The sequence below is a fragment of the Nipponia nippon genome, unplaced genomic scaffold (assembly GCF_047370975.1).
Source record: "Nipponia nippon isolate SJK-2023a ecotype South Korea unplaced genomic scaffold, ASM4737097v1 scaffold_71, whole genome shotgun sequence".
Taxonomy (NCBI): domain Eukaryota; kingdom Metazoa; phylum Chordata; class Aves; order Pelecaniformes; family Threskiornithidae; genus Nipponia; species Nipponia nippon.
The window spans coordinates 32,207-55,909 of record NW_028262393.1 but is presented as its reverse complement, the minus strand read 5'-3'; the positions used below and the strand labels follow the sequence as shown (position 1 = coordinate 55,909).

The following is a 23,703-nucleotide window of genomic DNA, read 5'->3' as shown; positions in this document are numbered from 1 at the left end:
TTTCAGACAAAACAAAATCTCATAACTAAAATAATTATTTTGAATTTTTATACTTTTGAAATATATTTTGTATTTCCCTTCTCAATTCTTCTCATTACTATATTAGAGTAAACTTTTCTTTTACTACTTACTTTTCCCTGCTCTCACTTTAAATGTTAGCAAATTTCTAACTTTTCCAGAGGTCTAATGTAGAAGATGGGTAACAAATTCTTCCCATTTAAGAGCTGTGGGATTTTCATGTATTCCTGTGTCGCTGACCACTATCAGAAAGTGGATACTGGCCTAGGAAACCAGTAGTTTAATCTTGTGTGATGCTTGTGCGTAACCTTTTTTGTAACTGTTTTAGAAATTAGAAAAAAGAAACTTACCAAAGAAAAACAGACACGAAAGTATTTCATTTTTTTCAGCTCAATTGAATAAGAGAGTGATTTATTCTGAAATGTGCTCAGTTTTATGACATTAAGAAATATACTCATATTTTTAATACAGAAATATTCCTTATGAATCTGTTAGAAATCAAGAAGCTAAAAAAAAGGACAATAAATTATAGTGAAGCATAGCTTTTATATGTAACATTAGGTTACATGCACTTGACTCAGAGGAAGTCTGATAAAGAACAAACTATTTCTACATAGAGAACGATTGTTTCATGGCTGCATCCATTGAAAGGTGCACTTCTGTGAGGATACAGTTTTAGATATGCTTAAATAGTTGGCCATAATACACTACAAACTGCCCTCAGTTTCTAAAGAACATCTCATAAGTCTAGTTAACTTTAATTAAAAAAAGTTTGCATGGCATTTGTAGCAAATTCATAATAAGATTATAAACCAAAGAAGTTATTTTTGCGCCCATAATTATCAGTGAGAAGATAAACTGCATAACTACACCATCTCTTGGCAGCAGGTACAGAACTAAACCAATCATATGAAATGAAAAGTATTTGTAATAATATTATATTTTTTGTAAGACAGCCTTCAGTGAGCAAGTTTCTTTCAACTCTAGGTATAAATCTCATAATTAAAACCTAATTGAATATATGTGAGGCTTTCTTTATGAATAAGTAAAACTTCTTCCAGTGCAAAATATTTTAAAATAAAGTTTTTGTTTTTTTTTTAAATGATCTCCCTATTTCCTAAAGTTTGTTTTCAACAGATGTTAGTGCTAAACAGTTAGCAGAGAGGGTGGTGAAATAGGTGGAGCATTGTCCAGCTGTGTTTTATTTAAAGTATGACTGTAGTGATACTACGCAGACTGAAATCAGATACATCCGTGGAACAGCTGCCTTCCTTGAACCGAGTTCTAAATTTCTCATGAGATATGGAACTAGATTTGGAGCTGGATATGACTACCTATATATTTCACACATTATGCATAAATACATATACAGTGTGTCTCTGTGTCTCTAAGTATGCCCACAAACTTATAATGAAATTCTAGTTTAATAGAATTCCTGAATATGTATAATCATTCTAAGCTCTACTAATTTAAACAAGGTACTCTTAGATAATTCAATGTAGGTGATTTTCATTCAGATTAAGCAATGTGTAGGGTTTTAAAAAAACGCCTTTATGATTGCTATTTCACTTTTTACCATGTATATGGGTCACTTGCAGATTTGGCTTGTCACTGTTCTATGCTCAAAGCAGTCACCTGTAATCAGTGCCAAAACTTAACCGATACTTAATTTTCCGTGTAGCGCATTTTATCAAGGTTGGGATAGGATCGCCAAATCAAAAAGTACTGTGCTAGTTCACATGCAAAGAGTGAAATATTCTGAAAAAATCCCATTCATTGCATAATCATGGTCCATGTTTTTTACGGACACGAAGAGCTCCTGGTGAATGTAGCTGCTGTGATCAGCACATACCCTGGTAAGAGCGTATAAATGGCACTGTGTCCTAGCTCCCTAGCCTGTTTCATTGTCCTCACCAGTATGCAGGTCTGTGGTCTCGTTTGGAAAGCAGATTGAGCCTGAGACCTGTAAGCAAACTTCATCCTGTTGAGGTCACCAGAGTATACTGCTGTGGCCTTTATAGAGGCTGTTTCACCACGGCTTGCAAAAGCACAACTTGTACAGGTCACGTGTTCCTGCCCTTGTAGTGGGGCGGACTGGCTTATATTCAATACCACCTTCAAGAGCCTGAGTGATTTTTCAGTAGGGACACCTGTTTTAGTCAGCAGAAAACATTGCATTGCCAGCCATTGGCTTGTCACTTGTCACAAATGTGCACATGCCTGGTTGATTTTGATCTTTGATGTGTGAAGGTGTGGTGCCAAACTGGGTAGGAGTTGACAGGGGTACAGGAATGTTTTCTATACTCCAGACAGGTCACTGTTGTCTCTTGGCTGTTGCATTGAGGTAGGAGAGCAAGGCAGGGCTGCGCTAATGTGTGCTGCTGTGTGTCTGCCTGTATAAAACAAACTTGAGTTTTGATTGTTCTCCTTCCGAAACAAATGTGTTTATGTCAGAAGATTAATCCTTTGGTGTCAAGCTGGTAAGAGGTTTATACTGACAAACAAAAGCCAGGCAGTGTGCAAACTCAATTGCTACTTGTCTCCTTTTTTTTTTTACCATTTTTAAATGGTAGTTTACTGTATGTCCATATGTGTTATGGAAAAGGAAGTGGTGGTTTTGTTGGTTTTGACTTTATTTTTCTTTATGTGAGAAAAACACAGGATTGAGGATTAAGTAAATGATCTGTAATTGTGGTTATTGCAAGAATATGTATTTAAGTGATTGGTAAAATACAGCTGTTAAAGAAGATAAAATGAGGTGACAGCGGACCCTAAAAGTAAAGGACCATTATCAAGGAAACAAAAGAGGGAAAAGATGTTGAACTAATAATACTGGCAATGGGTTATTGATTGGATTTATTACAGTGTGTTTTCCAATATGTGACACAAAGGAGATGACACATTGTGATGCATATAACAACATTTTTCTTACGATGAATGGTTAAAAGAGGTTAGATCTTCAAGGGAAATTGAGGAGACATGGTATCCAGGTAAGAAAATCAGGAACAGCTTTCATCATAGTGAATTTACGTTGCCAGTTAAACATTCACAAAATGATGTCAAGATGAACTAAGATGTTCAGCAGACAGAGGATGATGTGCCTTGTCTTGGAAGGTAGTTTAATGACATGAAAATATTGGTAGTCATGGTTGTGAAGAAGGTTTTTAAAAATCCATTGTAGAGCAAGAAGTTCAGTGACCAAGGGGATTGAGTAATGGTTGAACAGCCAGTGAAACTGAGAGAGAATCACACGCCATAGGGAATAGTGAAGAAGAGAGCCAACATGTAGAAGGTGTACAGGAGATACTGGACCTCATGAAACAATGAAGAAGGAAAATAGAAAATAGGCACTTTTTTCCAAGGCTGATGAGAATAAGGATGGGGTAGCATTATTGGATGTGTCAACGATAAAGCTGTTGAGACTCAGGAAGGAATTTAAGTGGGATTGACAAGGAATGAGGATGGAGGAGAAGGCAGTATTGGATGAAAAGGCCAAAGTGTGAAAATGAGCAATGTAGAGAAAGAAACACGGAGCTATTTGGTGAAAAGTGGATGATGCAAATGAGTTTTCTGAAACATGACTTTCACAAACAGCAATTCATGTATCTCCCTGTGCTCTGAAGATGTCCCTGCTGATGGAGAAGAAATATGAAGTTTCCAGGCATGAGTGTGAAATACTGTGCTGAACTGAAACTGGAAGGCTAGGATGAAAAAATGGAAGGAATCTTGTTGTTGGACGGAGAAGAATTTTAGGGATTCTGGCGGTGAAAGAGAATTGTAGTGAGGAGAAGTACTACAGAGTATCATAAAAAATGGAAATAAGAAGAGAAAAGAGGGCTTTGAAGCAACGTTAACAGTAGAGGAGAAGGCTAATTGCAGAACAAAAAATTCTGTGACGCTTCTGTACTTCTCAGAGACAACTTGGTATGGAGATACTGCAGCCTGTTTGAGGGAATCTTACATGTTGATTAGGACATTCTTATATTACCATAGCTTTAAGAATCAGGTTATTGCTTATATGAAATGAAACAGAAGGAATTAATTGATTTAAGGACATTAATTCCAAACAAAAGAATTCTGTCCTCTGATATTTAAACAGTAATCTGTTTTTAATATCTATTAAAAAGAGAAAACTAATTTTAAAAACGATCTGTGTTTGAAATATATTCAGGAATCTCACTGTAGAACAGCAAGCCACGTTTTCCTAAAGCATGTTACAAGTTTTTTCGCTCTACCTAATGCTTAGGTACTGGACCACTGCTCTGTAGGATAGCTTGGAAACTTGATATGACAGGGTGTTGTGCAGTGTAGAGGGATGAATATACAGTGTGTTTTAAAATGGAAGCATTCATTTTCAAGTCATTTCAGTATTGAGTGTCAGAAATCAAATCCAAGTATACCAGAGCCTCATCTTGCAGAAGCATGAAATCTGGGTTTTAAATTTAACTTATTTTGCAAAGTATCTTTAATCATGAAAGATTTTAAGGGTTTTTTTGGGTTGAAGTTGATGCTACCACAAAATCTGAACTTACAGAGTTATTTAAGGCAGTATGTTGTTTCTGACCTAAATGCCAGATGAATTCAAATGCACTATTCAGTTGTAATTTGTTGTATTTGAACAAAACCACATTTTGTCAAAAGAGCTTTCAACAACTATATATTGTACGCATGGAAACAGTGATTAACACTGTAATATTTTACTGGTAAAAACAGTAAATTTGTTATGTGTAACTTCGGGTTTACAGATTCTGACACTAAGTGGGAATTTATTTCTTTTTCCTGTGGAACACTGTTCAGTTAGTATAAACTACTTGCAGAAAACAATTTTTGACTATTTCTCCCACTTTGCCAGTTTTTTGCTTACAAATGTGTAGAGTTTTTTATTGGTTTGCTTATTTAGCTAGTCAATTATATAAAATTATTGTGAGGAAAAAAAGCAATGTCAAAGAAGTAATCATGAAACTGAGATGGAATATTACTTGAAAAGAAAATAAAATCTGCTTGAGTTACTTTTTTTTTTTTTTTTTTACTTTTTTTTTCTCCCAACAGCTTCTTACTTTTACATTTTACTCGTACATAGCTGTGGGGCCTAATCCTGAAGTTTCTGAACTCATCAGGTAAAATTCTGAGTTAAAGGTAACTGAAATTGAGGGCATTTAGCAGCTCTGCATCTTGTGGATCAATAGCAACATACCTTTGATTATTAAAAATATATGTACCCCCTACCATCCACAAGTGCCCATCTGACCTGTAACAGATGAAAAGGAGTTCCCTTTAATTTCACAAAAGCAACTTCTCTCAGCAACTTACTCTGCTAAATGATGATGACATTTTTTGTTTTCTAGAGGCTTTTAAAAACAATTTTAAATATGTATGGTCCTTGAAAATCCAGTGGTAAGTATATTGAGCTAATAATCTCAGCCGCTTTATGCAACATTATTTATAAACCACTGAGGCTCTGAGTTAAGAATGCTTATTTTATCACAGAAATACTTCATGTAGCAAAATACCACTTACCTTTTTAACTGGGGCATTCTTCCTTCTTTGCCTTTCCACCCAAATAAATAAAACCAAATCCATGTTTTAAAAAATTTCTGTTATTTTAATTAATAAGCAGAGAAAATACAGCATAAAGGTTTGCAGTATGTTTTTATTGGAAAAATCAAATAATGTGAAGAAATAATAGTGCACTGTATGTTACAAGAAGTTTAGTGAAAGTGACTGTCCATTTCTTAGATAAATACACCCATCTTGTTGGAATATACATGTTTTAGCCACTTTTTTCAACAAGTAAGTAAATTTATTATACAGCCACCTTTGATAACTCACTGCAAGCTACACCTTTTTTGGCTCAAGTGTTACTGAATCAGAAATATTAGTCTTATGTGAATTCCTGTATGTTTTCAGTTATCTTTCATTCTATTCACACTGTATCCCTATAAGATCACTAAAATGGATCTTAAGTTTTGGGAGCACTGAAGACTGAAAGAATATGCAAAATTATGTTGAATTATGGTGGGAATAACTTTGTGGTAGTTGCTTTTTAAAGACATCTTTGTAGCTTCTTTGTATTTTTACTTGTTTATTGCCAATAGGCAAAAGGCTACTTTTGATTGATATGGAATGTCCAGTGTGGGCATAGGTGAGTTTGAAGCAATCTGTGGACTTTCAGTGTTATTCCAGTATATCTTAATGAAATTTTTAATGAATTTTTTACAAATAACATTGATCAGATTTCATTCTTTTCTGGAAGGCAAAGGAACCTTCAACAGCTGGGCAAATCTAAGAATGATTAATTTATTTTTGAAAGAGGCAAAAGGAGGGTTGTTTTTTTTTTTGGTTTACAGAAGCCATATTTATGATAGTAAAAAGGAGGACAATTGTAAATTTGCTAGGATAGCATGGGATGGGTTCCATGAGTTATGAAAAGGTACCAAGCAATGTTTCTTTTACAACCTTGTACATTTTTCTCATGCAGTGTAAAAAATCCCCAAAGGAAGCCAAATGAATAGTTTCCAAAAGCTATTTTTATTAGTAATATTTATCGGTTTTGTGGCCAAGACAGATTATTTTCTCTAATGCAAAGTTTGACAGTGCAGCCAAACATTCAGCTGGGGTTTCATTTTCAAACCATTAGGCAAATATTTAGCAATGGTGTTAAGAAGCCATCTTTCTAAAATGGTTTCCTAAAATCTTTCTTGATGAATTAACTTAAACAAGAAGGAATTGTTTCTGTGGTCAGCAGTATTCTTAGAAATTCAATGGTCTAAGTGGTGAAGGAAGCATGGGCAGATAAGAGGGACTTTCTTATCAGTCTGCAGTGGTTCAGAGATATCTCTAAGGCAAGCCAGCCTGCTTGCTTCCTTGTTTTGTCTAAAACCACATATAGTCAAATGTATTGGGTGCCTTGCCTCATTGCCTTCTGTGTAAATGTTAGAGGTTTTTTTTTTCTTCAATAGAAATCAACTTTTTGTATCAATTGCAATTAACAAAATGCTAAATCATTTTTCACCTTGACTGGCTATACTGCTGTGTGGCTTCTCTCCTAAGAATGCTGTTCTCCGTAACAGCCCAACATTTTCCAACTAAGCATTTCACACCTGTGTTTTTATTTTTGTTCATAGTTCCATGGATAATACGTGATTCATTGCAAGGGATTGAAGATTTTATAAACTTTAAAAATAGTTACAGAGCTGGGGTTTTTTGTTTGGTTGGTTTTGGTTTTTTTTTTTTTTTTTTTGTTATGTAGGTTTTTCATTGCAATACAGTTGCTCAGGAAAAACTGCAGAATATTAAAAAAAAAAAAAAAAGCCAAGTCTCTTACCTGTTCAGTAATTGCAAATAACTGAGAAAACTTCTCTGTCAAATACACGTGAAAGATTATTGCAACCATTGCTGAGTGAGAGAGAGAGAAAGAAATCCCAAAGACTTGCCTCCCCTAGAATATCATCCTTACACCCAGAAAAAGGCCTTAGATGCAACAGATGAGAATATAATGGACACACAGGACAGTGAAATACCATTGTCAGTCAGATGTCCTGGTTATGGCAAATAAAGTTAGGTTACTGTATTCATAATTGGTTAATTAGGATTGAGAGAAAGGAAGGAGTGTTTCAGGTCTGCTAATGATACATGTAGATGTCACTGAGTTAAAAAATCGTGGAGAAGAGCAAATCATGTAACAGTGTAATCATGTAAACACTAAAACCTCAAATTTCACAATTTAATCTTGTTTTGCATCAGTATGGTCATTACTGAAACAGCATCCATTTCTACACCACGGGAAGTGGTACTGAAGAGCTGTCACTTAAATTGAAAGCCCAGGGATCATGTTTACAGAGACTTAAGGAGAGCATCTGATATAGTCTGCAACTGCCTACTCAGGGAAAAAATAGAGAAATTCCTGAATTCAGCTGGCATATGTAGACCTGATAATTTGTAAGTGATATACTAAACCCAGAAAGTACAGTTACATTTCTTTTCTGGATTATAATTGAAAGCAAAGCAAATGTGCTTCCTTCAGTAGAGATGACTGAAGGGGGGATGGGGAAATAGCCATTTGGAGAGTGTAACGTGTCCTGGGAACCTGTCTGTCTTGTCAGCAGTGATCACAGCTCTGAGATTGCTGGCTGTCTCTGATGGGATCGCTTTCAACAAAGACCTGGACAGCTTTGCTCAGTTGTGACTAAAAATAAGGTTTCTGGTTTGTTTGTTTGTTTTCTTCTTGCAGCTTTATAGCTCATGCCTTTGTCACCTTGAGACTGGCCTATGATAATATGTTATCTTGGAAGGCTTTATGTTTACTAAAATTATCATTTTTGCAGCTGAATATTGTCAGTGTCAGCTAATTTATTTTGCTGAAAGTATCTGAGGTGAAATCACCCGTTTAAGTCTCAAACAGCCATATATGGCTTGGGACTTGCCTGTCTGGCATCCCTGCCCAGCTAGTCCTGCCCTTCTGCCTCACATTTGAAACCAGAGTAAATCCCAATTTCCAGCTTTCTCAAGGAGCGTTGGAAGCATTCCTTGATGTGAAAGAGGGCGAACAACTGGTAAGCCAGCATGGAGAGCATCCCTAGAGATGAGATTCACTGTTCAGAATACACCTTTCTTGTGCTGGAGCAAACTGGAGTAGATTGCACATTGCTAGTGGCACACTCAGTGTTGGATAGAGTTCCTTTTGCAGTAGACACGATTGTGGTTGCATGGTTGACTGGGTTCACACTAATAAATGAGTAAAATTTTGTTATGTGCCTGTAATACAGGGAAACATATAGCAATCTTTGTAGATCTCACTTTCCCCAAGGCCTTCCTTAATTTATTGTCTCTGGTTTTAAAAAAAATCTTGAAGATGTTAGGAACAAGAAGGAAGAAGAATGTCTTGGCTGGAACATTCGTTCTTTCATTAAAAGAAAAAAGGTGGGTGGGGAAGCATTATAATCTTGGGAAAGTGTCAGCTTACTGTGAAATATTGTATCCTAGGAACAATGTGGAAAGTTCAAAAATTTCACTAGTTAAGCATTTTGTTGTTTTTCTAGTGGATGTGGCTTGGATTTCTGAGGTGAACAAACTGACTAGGTCTATCTTCTGCTTTTCCTAGAACATGTTTTATTCAGGATTGTGGAGAAGGAGAGCAGTTGTGTGATGCAGAACTCTAACCATGCAGCTCTGATGTAGGTCATTCATTTGTGATAAACACTTCACGTGGCCGCTGTCGTCTTCACTTCCCATATTGCTCCTCTTCAGTCCACCCAGATTTTTGTACAAAGGATATTCATTACTGACACTCCAGTCATGGACTCTCTCTCTCTCTCTTAAAAATGTTTCCTTCTTCCCAATCCGTTCTCTGGCTTTCTTTTATCTTCTGGTTCTCACCCTCTCTATGAGGACTGTGGCGATATTGCAAACCCTGACATTTATCTGTTATGCTAGTTTTTTTCATACATGAAACTGCGTCCTATCTCACATGTGCTTCATGTTTTCTGCCTGTCATTTCATGTTGCCAACAAGTCCACTCAGCTGTACTTGCTTAACAAAAATATATGTGCTAATACAAAGCTAGAAAGAAAGTGCTTATATTACTGGAGTTATTTGCTAGAAAATCTTCAAACAAGTTGCAGAAGATAGAGTGTGTTACTGCAGAATTTGCTGAAATAACTAAACCTTTAAAAAATTTTAAGGACTGATGAACTTGTCAGATTTTGTATGGCACATGACTAGTACTCCATAAGAGCAGGCACATCTGCAACAAAAAGAGAGGGGTAATGAGGGAGAAATATAGATACACTTTGCCCTAATTATCTTTACATCTTTATCTAGTGTTTCAATGCTCTCTCCTTCCTTTCCTGAATCAAAGTTTAGAATTGTGTACATACGTTCTATTGTTTCATGTCTTTCCAGCAAGAAACATTCTGATGATAATTTTTTTGCTAATGATTTGTTAGCAAGATTAGACATCTGTTAAAAATGTTAAGAGGCCAGAGGCCAAACACATTATTTTCTTTGAAAACTGCAACGAGCATTTGCCAGTATATGTAAAAACTTCTTGTTTAACCTTCTATCAGTTTTAGAGCAACCTTCAATCATTTTAGAATATTTGATTTAGTATTACAATTCAGGGTTATATTCCTTTGCAGAATAATATATGGAGGGCAAGCTTGCAGAGCTCAAAGTTAGGAAAACAACCTTTTTACTGGTAAACTGAGCAAATTTATTTTTAAAGACAAACAGAATTGCTGATGCAATCTTACTGTCTCTTTCAGACAAGTTTCATTTTACATGAAATCATAAGGCATCGAAGCTGGATAGACTTGGGGTAAATTTGTTCTGTTGTTTTCATTTTTGTGATTAAGGGGCAAATAATGTCTGAGTCTTGGATATCTGTATGTTGCCATTTTTCTTTTTCTATGGGACAGCTGAAAAAGGGTAAGAACTGGTCGAAGTATAGGTACTTCATTGAGAAGGCTCCATAGTAGGTGACATATTTAAGGTGAGCTGTTTAATTCCTGAAAGATACAGTTTAGGTTTGATTAATGGATTCATAAATTCATGCTAAATAAAATCAGTATCTTTGACCATAGAAAAATAGCAAAACTCCTGAAACATTATGTGATTTACTATCTATCTATCTATCTATCTATCTATCTATCTATCTATCTATCTACATATATAGAGATGTTTGGGTTTTTTACTAGTAAAAAATAAATGGCATTAGTTGGACCCCAAATAATTTTCTTTAATTTGTATCCAAAACAAAACAAAAGGAAGGAATTTCAGATTGATTGAGGATGAAATGAAAGAAACAACCCCACCCTTGCATTAAGTTGGGCAGCAAAATGAAAGAACTGTTATTTTAATACATGTATGTCAGTGTGACATGGCCAGGGAAGGGTGGGAGTGTTGAGTAGACAAGTGTTGTGGAGCCCTAATGAAGTTTTTGCAATTTATTTGAAATAGCTAAATACCACGTTGTAATCTTTCTGACATTTTTTGGGGTGTGATTATTAACCATTTATGATGTTTTTGAAAGTGTCCATGGTATTTCTTAGGCAGAAAATACATCATTTTAATTACTTGCTAATGTTTAACAAATGTTACAGAAAATTTATTTTCTGATAGCCAGTTCACAGTTTATATGTTACCACATACTTGGAAAATTTTATATAATTGGATGCATAAAATACGTTTATTAGTATATATAAACACCTCCACCAAAGAATACAGTTGTAAACTGCAATCTGTTCATAGAGTTTCTCCGGGACATGCACAATTGGGTAGAAATGATAGTAATTTCAAAACAAGTGCTATGGCTAAATGTAGGCTATTACATTCTATCTACAAATGCTGTAAGAAGCATTCACTTGGTGTTTGAAGTTCTCCTTTGCTGAAGAGTCATTTGTGGAGGGAATGACTTATGTGACTCCTCTCAAAACTTGACTCAATCTGCACACCAAAATAAGCTTGCAATCATTATTAATGTCATCACACAAAGATTCTCTAGCTTTTGGACCAAATTTAGAACAAATATTTGAAAGGGTAAACAACATTACTTTGTTAGCTTGGGTCTTTTTCAAACAAAATAGCCCATAAAAAGAGTCTTAGTAAGGTGCATAGTCAAAAAGTAGGAGACACAGTAACTGAGGATTCCTGTGCAAGTTTAATTCAGTCCATGTGTTTGCATTTTGTGATCACATCGTCCTTTTTTATTCTGTAGAACTGTGTCTCTTTATGTCTACATGGGATAGTAATCACTAAGCAGCTGCTCAGTATTTTGTCCTCTTACTGTTCAGGGTGTGATTCTAGATCTGACTTACTGCATGCTGTTCAAACCCTCCTCTGAAAGGATATGCTTCTGTGCATATTTTTCTGGCTTACTCATCACTATGGTAAATAAAGGAATTTAAGGTCACTAATTTGTCGTCTTCCCCTCTGTATGAGGAAGGACATGTTTTAATCCCCATCTTACAGATGGGAAGCTGCAATACCAGTTGCACAGGCAACCTTTAATTCTTGAATGCTTTATTTTACAACTCTATGAATTAGTTTTATGTTAGGAAAAGAGGGCAGATGAGAAACGTAATTTCCTAGGTGTTAAAAAAGGAGTCAGCCTGTCTCAAATTCCTTCATCGCTGTTTCTGTCTTTTCCCCTTTCTTCCATTATCCCTTCCTGTGTATGAAAGGCATCATGTTATCTTAGCTGAGACCTTTGTTTTTGGTTGGGAAGTAGGAAAGCTTCATTTTACAAAAGTGCTAAAAATTAATTTGATGTTCCTCCCTTTTTAATAGCATTTTTAGTGACTTAATAAATAAGAAGCCAGCTCTATACAGAACAAAACGTTAACTTGAAAGTAATTTCTACCTTTCTCTAGGATTATCGGCAAAATAATTAAAAATAAACATACATCATTCCCAAACTTGAATTTTTTTTGCAGCAAAATGGAACACAAACCTCAGAATATCTGAGCTTTTTTCTATTATATAAGCCATGAATTTTGTCAGGGATTAAATTTGTCAAAAGTAAATTCTTCCAATCCTTCTCTTGAGTCCTTTCCAAAGTATATATATTGTATTTTGATAATTTTTGTAACTATATGCCTGCTTAGGGGAGTGTTGAGAACTGTCTTAAAATGTGTTTTTTATCTTAACGAGGTGTAACTACCGTGCCTGCTAGTGGGAGTTTTCCAAGAGCGCTGATGCTATGTAAATGTGGACTGTATAATTAAACCTATGAAAAAGTCAAATTTTGCATTCAAGCTTTTATTATGAAGGCCTATTCTGAAGCATACATGACATTTTATAAAAGCTGTAGAAATATTTAGCTTCTGTACCTGCTAAAAATGCAGGGGTTTCTGTTTAAAATTAGGAATAGCAGCAGAATACACAAGATGCTATAAAGAAATGTTTGTCCCATCTTGAAATAAGAAAACTTTCTAATGATATATTTGTTTGACAAACAGGTACACACGAAGTTCCACTGCAGGCAAGCCCATGCTCCAGGCACGGACACTTCATGCTTGATGTTTTCCTATGATGGTACTGTCCTTGCCAGCCGGGGAGGTAGGTGATTGAAAGAAACCTTTGATGTGTTGAATGTAAGACAATTTTAACTTTACTAAGTGAAATGATTCAGTAAACAAACCATTTATATCATATCATCAGTAAATGTAATTGTTTATGATGGAGGTAAGATAGTGAAATCAGATGCTAGTGATTTAAACCTGAAGTGTTTCACAATTTACATCTTTTATTTTGATGCACCATGCGATACTGTGTTCCTGAAAGTGCATTTTACAGCAGTTGAGGAACATTTTAAGAGAACTTTGCTGACTTATATTACACAGTTCCCAATCTGTCTTCTTGTCTAGCATTAATAATACAACAAAAGGAAATTATTAGCTTAATTAAAAATAAAACAAGACCAGTTTTGTTACTTAGTTCTTTCTGGGAAGAATACTGCCTCTCAGTAACAGTATTTCTGTTCTGGAGTTATTAATTCCTCATGCAGCTTTCTTATGCAATGTCCTTTTCTGTTCTAATTGGAATTTTAATCTAATTTATATTACAAACATCAAGAGGTGATGACAGGAAGTGAGTGGCCAAGATGTATTTGAATGGCAAAAAAATTTGAGATGTCTACAGGACAGGAAAAAAATGCTTATTTTTTAAACTTCAGATAAAACTTTTATAAAAAAATCTTAGGTAACAGAACAAGTCTTAAGAAGGCAAAGATATATTTGAAGACTCATTCACTCCAATATTAGATGTATTGGATAGTGTCTGCCTAAGACGGCTTTTCATACAGAGATTTGTCTACCCAGTGTTTTGCAGGCAGATGCGAGCATACAATCTGAGCTGTCTGGATGGAAACCAGCTGTAACCAGAAGCTATGTGTATGCATTAGCATGGCCTCAAGGCCAAAGAAACAGGCCTAGGGAGAGGCAGTGTATGTTAATGTCGGCTAACATTATGCCTAACATATGTACACGACATCTGGTCAGTTTGGTATGTAGACAGAATGAGATTACATATATGAAATACCAGGATAGAGGTATTCATAGACAGCAAAAGCTCTGAAGCAGGGGATGTGCGTCCAAGCCAAGGGTTGTAGCTTGCAGTTGCTTTGCATCCTCCCCCGTCCCTGTCCCTGATGAGTAGAGTGGCATTGGTGGCTTTTATAGCGATATGCAGCTGCTATTGGATGCTACCTCTCTGACTTCTTTGTATGTCTTGCCATGTTTCTAAGATTCCAAACATTATGTTCCCCAGATCACATCTTTCAGAGTAAGATGATGGTAGTCTTGTCCTTGCCAGCCCTATGCTTACTAGGGCATGCTAATGGTACTTGGATTGTTTCTTAATTGCTGTTGAGGCTCCTGGATCCAGAGTTCTACTGCCACTGTAGAACTCATACAGTGAGTTCATGATGAACTCACCATGAATGGGTTTGAAGTGGTTGATATAAAAACTCTCAACCTTGCTGGTCCTTCCCGAACCAGACACTTACTATGGGAAAACCTTCTCCTCCTTGGAAAGTAGGTGAACCATCTGTCTTTCTGTTCTGGGCTAAGTGAAATGCTGCATCTGTCTGCCAGTGGTGCTGCCCCCGAAAAATGCACACAGACACACTTTATAAGATTTAAAGAGAAAACCTCAGTGTGCTTTTAAATATTAACAGCAAACAAGGTTTATACTTATGTGAGGAATATTCACTAGTGCTGTCTTGAAACCTCCATTTATGTAAATTCTTTTATGTTTCACATTTATGAATGTAGATCACAAAAATGACCTTTGCTTATTTTTATTGCATGTGGCACTTCTGGTTGCCTGCTCTTCTTCATCTGTCTCCAGATTTTGTGTCGTGTTAAACAGACTTTCACTTATGTTTTATCTATCACGCTCTGTTCTAAGCTGTATAAAATGTTGATTGATTGTTTGCAGAATGTAAGACTGTACAGAAATTTGGCCCCTCGGTGTGGATAAAAGTGCTACCTTTGTCTAGTGTATTTTAAAAAAAAGCTCTGTGTGCGCTATGCTAGAGAATAAGGAGGATTCATACCTTATTTTGACTTGTTTGGCTAGTGCTTTAATATGAGTATTTCTTTGGATCTGTACCAACAAAAGCAGATGTGGATCCAGCATTCATAGATCAACACACCTGCCAAATGCTGAGGATCAAAGAGAGGATAGTTGTTTGGGGAATGGGGACTTTCGCTGAAAGCCTGATTGACTTTCCTGCATCTGATGTAGATTCAGTGTTGGATACGAGAGAGATGATGCAGGGCTCAGCTGCAAGCACAAGGGAAAATTAAAAGTTAAGGAGCTGCTTATGAGAGTTCCCAGTCTTACTCTTGTTGGGTAAAGGTAGTAACTTGACAGAAACTTAAGAAAGTGATATTTTTGCACACTTGTAACCATGAAAGTAATTTTTTCTAAATACAGTGAAGATAGTATTTGGGGAACGTTTTCTTTGTTTAGCAGTGAAGAGGTAAGCATTAGGATGGGACTTGGGGTCCTATTATAAAAATTTAAAAAAACTGTTTTGACTCCTGGTATGTGCAGAATTTATGGAGTTCGTTTTTGTCATAATATGAAGCAATGACTTCATTAATTCCATGAATCTCATGATAGCTATTAGTTTGATTTCATTTTGGTTCATTTTAAGTTTTGGTTCATTTATTTTCTGTGGTATGAACAGTGTGCAGACTCAGTGCCATCTTAATCAGTAAACTTATATAGGAAAATAAGTTCACCATAGTTAAATCCAAGAAAAAAATATTCACATCTAAGCCTGTCAGATAGCTTACGCAGATACATGCTTTCTTTTGAGCTCAAAAATTATTTTCTTGTACTTCCTTTTGATGTGTTGGTTTGGTGGGTTTGTTTTGTTTTGTTTTGTTTAGTTTTAGCTGTATTTCTCTTTTCACAATGTTCTTGAGGAAAAATAAAACGTTTCATTTTGAAGTTGGTTTAAAAAGTAGAAACACCTCGAGTACAGTTTCCTGTATACTCGAGGATTGTGCAGCAGCGTGTACAGTGCCTGTATTTTGTGTAGAGTAATAATATATTGCTCTTTATGGTAAATAGAAACATTAGCTTTTTAAAAATCAAATGGTTTTACATCAAGTAATATTTCTCAGGAGCTGAACGCTGATGTTCATTTCAAACAATGCCAAAAATGTGTTCATTAGCTTTAACAGGCATAGTCAACTATTTGTAATACGTGGAGCTGAAATGGCTTTATCAAAGTCTTCCAGTATCCTTCACTTCCATATGTTTAGAGCGGCTGATGCACTTAAATATTTGGCCAGGCTGGTATGCATGCAGGTGATGGTGAGAGCTGTTCCAAGTGTAAGTGCAGAATCCCCCGCTTGTGACTTCCCTCCCAAGGCCTTTGGCTTGAGGTGAGTGTGGTCCCAACCTGCGGTGCCTCCGAAGGTCGTTCTGTAGCTGTTGCAGCTCCTCTTGCGTTACCAGTGCAGAATGCAGAAGCATATAACTTGTTCTGTAAGGTGCTTCTCCTCACATATATAGTATAAGCCTTCACAGAAAGGCTCAAAGTTTATAAACATAATGCATTTTGGTGCTCCCTCACAGTAAGCTTTGTTATGCTATGCCTTTCCTGTGCTGCCTTTTCTTTTTTTAAATTCTCATGTCCTATGTTTCTTTGCTTTCCCCAATGATCTTTGTGAATTTCTGTCCTTGAGCTTTGCTTTCAGCACAGGACTCCCTCTTTAAAATAGGAGCTTCTTGGAGGGTATTGCTGGCTTTAGGCTTTTTGAGTTTCTGGCAACACTTTTGCTTCTTTCGGGCCCATTTGCATCCATGTACTTGCCTTCCTGGTCAGTATCTCCTGAACAGAAAAAAAATCAGCCTGGCAGAACTGCAGCTTGAAGACCATGTCAAGGCTTATTCCACTGGGAACAGAACAGTCTTGGCTGCTAGCCTTAGATCTGTCCCTATCCAGGAGATCTGCAGAGTGGCCAAACGGTATCATTTGCATACATTTGTAAAGTGCTGGTGCCTTAGATATAACATCTTGCTGATAAGTGTTTTTTTTGTTGGAGGTGGGAGGAAAAAGGGAGGGTTCATATTACAAGACTGAACGCTTTGAAGTGCTTGGGATGGAGTCTACTGGGACACAATAACAAAACAGATATTCCCAAAATAGGGACTCAACATTTTTCTTTCTTGTCATTTTTTAGCTTCCCAATGAACAGAAATACACTCTGCTCTAGATATCATTTATTTAAGTTGTCCACTTCTTAAAAATATTTTGTAGTAAGGAGTTATCCTAGTCTTTAATATAAACATACATGATGTACGAGGCCACACATTACTGCTTTCCCTGTAAAGGGTACTGCTGGCCTTGATTTCTTTTGTTACAGCATGTTACTTTTTTTTAAGTTTTATTTCCAAGGCCTCCTTCAAGCTCTTGATCCAGGGCTGTGAATCCACAAAATAGTTTTAGACAACAGAAGTACTTCCCTGCAAGGTTTGTGCTTTGGAAGGAAGCAGGTCTGTGGATTACCAGTCACTTGCCTCCTTTTCCTCCTAGGTCTGGAGGATTTTGTAACTTTTTGTCTAAAATTAATCTCTGGATATTTTAAAGAGAATTGTTGTTTGAAAGTCCTTCTCTTCACCCTTGAAAGCACTGAGGCACTGATGTCAAATGCAAGGAGATGTCTAGGTGCCCAAGTGAGGTGCTTCAAAGCTCAAATTCTGTAGCTCATCTCATGCTGGAAATATGTATCCCAGAGGGATGATCAGCAGAGATGTAGATCTCTCTGAGAATAATTAACTAATCTCTTTTTTTTTTTCCCTGTTCTCACTTTGTTAATATGTCATAACTTTTCAAAAAGGAATAAACAGCCTGACTTTTACTGGCCTACAGTCACACCATGTTTATCAAACACAGATGAGAATTGGTATAAATGTCTTGCTGTAACCTCAATTTTAGCTTTTATGGCCAAAGGTGGTGTGGCGGGGTCTGAAAATGTTTCATTATAACAAGTGTGCGTTCACTTGCTTCCCTTCTCCCCCTTCCCCAAGGATTTCTGACTGATTCCAGGGCCTGTTGTCTGTACTGAGATTGCAGTTTCTTGCTGTTTGCCTGCTAAAGAAGGGGGAACGCTTCATGTGCCTTCCATTCTTTCTGATAATTTTTTCAGGGCAGGCAGAAACCAGACATATAAAACTTGTTCAGTTTTTTGATCTAGACCATCCATGGTAATATTTTAATTTCTTTTGATATCTTAAAAGTTAAATTTACTCCTAGTAGCAAAGCACCAACGCTCACAAACACAGAATAAGTTAGTATTTGGGGAATTTCGCTCCACTGTAGATAATGCTTCTTGGTAGGAGGGATTGCCATGATGGAGTTGAGCCATTGAGGAGAAGTTTCTGATCTACTGGAGTGCAGCAGGTGGAACTTCTTATCCATGCACTTTCATAGTCACTTAGGGACAAAAAACTTCCAAACCATCCCCATTTTGAATGCTTCTATCATACCATTCTGTTCTTTTTGTGTCTGAATTAGAGGATGGAATTTTCTGTACGTCTAAATTCTTGACAAATTCTTTATTGCTAACTTTCGTCCCTTTTGTTTCATAGGAGATGATACTTTGAAGATATGGGATATTAGACAATTTAAAAAGCCCCTTAATTCAGCAGAAAACCTGCCCAGCTTCTTTCCAATGTAAGTGCTGTAATTTATTCCAGCTCCTAGAAATAGCAGTAGTTGTGCTGAACGGGAGGGAGTCTGCCGGAGTTCTCCTCCTCAGTTCTCACTAGGTCCAGAACTGTGCAGAAAGGCCTGCTCAGGGAGAACTGTGCAATGAGGATTCTTGGCTATTTTAGGACTTCATATTGCTTTAAAAGATCTCGTATCTTTTTTGATATTTCATAGCTAGCTTTGCTTGTTTTATGTGATTTTTTCAGTCTCATATGTCTTATGCCTAATTTGATTAGCAACTTTTCAGGAGAAGGCCAGTTCATTGCCTTATGTTTGTGTAATGAGATATATAAGTAATCCTCATTCTTATTTGGTCTATGATTAATAAAAACAGAGCTGAATTGAAAAGTAGACATAACATGAGGTGCATGGTATGAATTCAGGTTATGATGTTAGCAGTGCTGATGACTGTTCTTTGGTACTAAAATACTATATAGTACTGCATAGTGCTAAGTATTGTATTTAATATTTTATTGGTATTACCTGCATTTCTATAGCTGTAGCACAGCCAATTCCAACTGTAAGGACAATTTATACTTTGAAATAAGATCTTAGGAAGGCAGGTCATGGACAGCTCAACTTGATTGCAATGTGTAGCATAGAGGAAAAGTAAACACAAACATTTTTGGCCACTGTATAAACACCCTGCCTTGCATCATCGAAGAATGTATCATCAGTAAAAACAGATTTCGCGACTGATTTATTTTTTTACTTAATGATGATAACCAGATTTGAAAATAGTTTTTTTGTTTGTTTCTCATGTTGAAAAGTTTACAAGACTTTTGAGCAGAGGAGAATTTTGTTGGGAGAAGGATTTTTATTGTATCTGTCAGTTTTGCGCATTCTGTGCACAGCTGTAATTGTACATGTGAACTGTCTGATAACTATAGTAATAGATGACAGCTGAAAAAAGATTTTTTTAAAGCTTTGCCTTGAAAGGATTAACAAATAGAAAGGATTATTTTTAAGGAGTGCAATTTATATATAAGTTCCCTATATATTATTTACTGATTTGCCCAGTATGATGATTTGTTTTCTTCAACAGGACAGATTGCTGTTTCAGCCCTGATGATAAAATACTTGTCACAGGCACCTCTGTTAAGAAAGGTGGTGGCAGCGGGAAGCTTTTTTTCTTTTATCGGGAGACATTCCAGAAGTTGTATGAGATAGAAGTTACAGATGCGGTATGTATTTTAGTTTTCTTTTGTCAACTGTTCAAAATACGAATGAAATCATACTCAAATGCTTTTTTTCCCCTTATACAGGTGATGACCTACTAACACTGCTGTAATTTTTCTGCTCAGTATTTAATAGATAGAGGTAGAGTGGCCTGAATAGGTGCTATTCTCCTTTCAGTTAAAATAAAAGAAAATCTTGGGACGAGGTGTTTAAGCACTAGGAAATTGCTGCTTTGGTGTTACCATTGTGTTTCCCAAGGATTTCTGTGAACCCTTCTAGATCTCTGAAGGGAGGCATGAATCCTAAAATTCTTACATGTTTATGCTGTTTACTCCACCAGTTATCATGATGAAATGCCATATTGTGACAAAACTCCTACTTGTCCCTGACACTAGACTTGTGGTTACTATAGAATGTATTTCAATGGACTCTAGCTTGTGTAAATGCAACAATTTCGTGGCAAAAGGAAGGCATCATTAGGAATCCCTCCATCAAAAATACCATTCTCACCGGTAATATAAACATGTAAAATTGTGAATCTGTAATACAGAAGAGTCTGTGTATGGCTTGAACTGCCTACCTCTTCCCTTGTATAGAAGGAAAAAACAATAACATAGTTGAAAAAAGGTCCTTTCACTCTTGTGGTGGGCACAAGTAAGCTTATAGTTTATAACAAACAGGTGTGGGAGAAATTCAAACAGAACTGCCATTGCTTAAGTATGGCAATATATGCGTAAGTCCCGTTAGTGGTTGCAGTCTGTCAGATAGCAACTTTGTTGCTTTGTTTCAGGGTATTGTTTTCTCCTTCTGCACTTTTCTTAACCCAGCCCAGCAGTCTTTCCTGGCATAGTGGACCAATACCCCTTGTGCTGGAGATCATTTATACAGAATTTACATTTGTATTTTCTTTTCAAATCCCATTTTCTCTTCTAATTCATCCTAAAGCAAAATCTGCTTATGGATGAATTTGTTATATCCATCATTTCTGTGCCAGCAGTCTTGCAAATTAAAAATGCAGAATTCATGTCAAAGCAGAAAGCATGTATTTTTTCTGGAGGGGAAAAAAATGCTCTGTTTTTATTTCAAGCATGTATTCTAAATACAGTTTTTGTATGACATTGGAAGTTTTATTTAGTACTAAGAATTTCTCCAAAGATAGCACAAATTGGATTTTAAATTTTTCTCCTATGGAACTTACCAAACCTCAACTTAACTCATAACGATTTCTAGTGGATTTTTATTTTTTGATACAAATGTTATAACCAAGTATTTATAACCTTTTTCTGAGACAAAACATGAATGCCTCAGTATCCCCTCTGAAACTTCATGACAGAGAAAAGGAGAACAACTACGTAAGATAAGTGCACAAGGTAGATTGTTGTAGGAGCTCTTCTGGCCTTGGGCACAGGAAACAAAATAGCTTAGCAATTCCATTCACAGCGAATTTGGACTCCTTAGAGCTAGGTGTCTGGATGTGGTCGTGATGGCATCTCCATTTACTGGTGGTGAAGTCAGTGCCAGTGTACAGAAACTTCACTTGAGCTTTAAGACTGCAAAAATTAGAAGCTTGTCAATGGTGGATCCTGTATCTCTGAAAGAAATTAAATGGTGAGAATTACTGCTCACCAGCCTACCTGTTTTGCATTCAAAGGACATATCATTTTCATTTGCTAACTTTGTCTCCCAGTAAAACAGATCTTTAATTCTCTGAAATAGAGGGTCTGTTTACCTGCCGAGGTAGATGATGCTACAGGAGACTCCAGAAAAGATTGGTTTGCTATCAGTTTCTCTCAGAATTGAGAGGTAAATTTCTGTTCTTCTGCTTCAAAATGCAAAAGAGACATGGAGCTGAGAACCAACAGTAGGAAACTTGGAACAACAAAATTAGGGGTCAGTAAGCGACTTCACTGGGGCCACTCACGTAGTAAAAATTTAAGTATGTGTACAAATCTCAACAGGTTCATAATTTTATACTATAAATTTATATAGGTGGTGATATTTATATGGTACTTTTTAAGACTGTAGTAAATTGCTTTTGTCTATAGAGTTTTAGTGCTGCTGTTTTTCTTCATTTGTAGTTATAAAATTTAAGACTGTCATTCTCCTGCTTTGAATATAATGGATCAAATGAAAATAATGGAAGTAATAGGTAAAGAATTGAGCCTTAGAAATGCTGATCTTATGACATAATTTTCAGTGAGTCAGTACTAATAATACCTTTACAATTAGTCTGTCTAGCTTCCAGCTTCAATGCTACACATCTAAGAAAAACACAGTTAAGAATCTAGAAGAAAAATTACTATAAGTGGTGTTATAAAATCAGTATATTTTTTCAAAATCTTTCTATTGTTTGTATCTTTCAGCTTTTTCATTAGTGTTCTTTTATTGTTCTTCTCAAATTGCAGTGTTTGATGAAATATAAATGCATAAAGGCATGCTAAAAACAAATGAATTTTCAAGAAGCTGGCTTTTGTATTTTGTAAGCAGTACATGCTGTTTGGTGGAAAGATCATTGGCCTATAAATTGGTAGATTAATATCTTGTAGTTTATCAAAGCATTTTTTCAGCAGATAGCAGGTAGTGTAATTAAAGAGAAACACGTAATATTGTCTAAGACTTCAGTTTGTCTTCTGTAACTAAATATCATACTTGTTTACCTTTTGTATGTGATCTAGTGCTTAAATATGTAATTTCACTGTTTCTATTTGGTTTTTTTAATCATTGCATAGATGAAGTTCCACTATGCCAACATGTATAGTAAAAGCACAAATATACCAATATCTATCTGTGCAGAGCTTGATCTCCTCTCATTCCTCATGAAAATAATTTCAGTGATTTCAGTTGGATTTAGTCCAAATTGCTAAAGAAAAAGGGCATCATCAGTCATTTATTTCAAGTACAAAATGAAAATAATAAGACTTTTTGAGGGCAGTTGTATACCAGTTTAGTGTATATAATCAGAATAACAGAAAATCTACTGTGAAGAGACAACATAAACCATTAATGTGTTACTTCTTTAATTTCACAAGGATTTTTTAAAGGAAATGCTGGTAAGCTTAGAAAATTGCAAAACACTAAAGAGCAGTAAACATTATCTTAAACCTCCTTGGTAAATAGCCAGTGTAATTGGCCTGTGAATGAACCTAGTGGGTAATGGGAAAATATTTAATGGGAATGTTTGACCAAAGCTGTGTCTGGCATTCCTTTCCATCATACCACACAAACCTTTTTTCACCTTTTTCTTTCAAGTTTTCATGGGAAAACCCATTACTGTTTCAGAGCTGCTGGAGTGAAACCTTGTGGTTTTACTAATGGACTAACAGTCTGATTAGTCTATGCTGTTGTGGTCGGCTACAGAACATTAGTTTGCTTTTCAATTCAGGTATTGGTCTTTTTTTTTTGGTCACAATCTGTGGCTAAACTAGTGACTGTATACTGTATTGTTGTGTCCACTGTTGAATGCCATCCCACCATGTAGGAATTGGGACTTCTGTAGAACTCGAGCTTCTTGGATAAATAGCAATACTTTTTGAAGAAAAACTAAATAAATGTCAGAAGTGATGCAGACCACGGGCTCCGTCTCTGGCCAGTAGCAGTGTGCCAGCAGGAGGAGGTGTGAACAGGGCAAATACACAGTGATGCTTCTCTGACTATCCTGTTCTGCCTCCAGCGATCTTTGACTTAGAGATATCTTGATGCAGACATAGGAATTTTACAGTTAATAGCACTCAGTGGATTTTTCTTCCATGAGTTTATCAAGAAGTGAAATTACCTGT

At 36.1% G+C, this 23,703-nt stretch overlaps 1 protein-coding gene across 2 annotated transcripts in view; it reads left to right on the top strand.

Annotated features, from left to right (window-relative positions):
* Nucleotides 1–23,703, top strand: part of WDR70 (WD repeat domain 70) — a 136,049-nt gene that overhangs the window by 85,105 nt on the left and 27,241 nt on the right. For both annotated transcript variants that reach the window (XM_087741068.1, XM_087741069.1), the window contains 3 exons: nucleotides 12,975–13,074; nucleotides 18,628–18,712; nucleotides 19,794–19,932. In XM_087741068.1, the coding sequence (XP_087597194.1) occupies nucleotides 12,975–13,074; nucleotides 18,628–18,712; nucleotides 19,794–19,932 (324 nt within the window). The remainder of the gene's footprint in view (nucleotides 1–12,974; nucleotides 13,075–18,627; nucleotides 18,713–19,793; nucleotides 19,933–23,703) is intronic.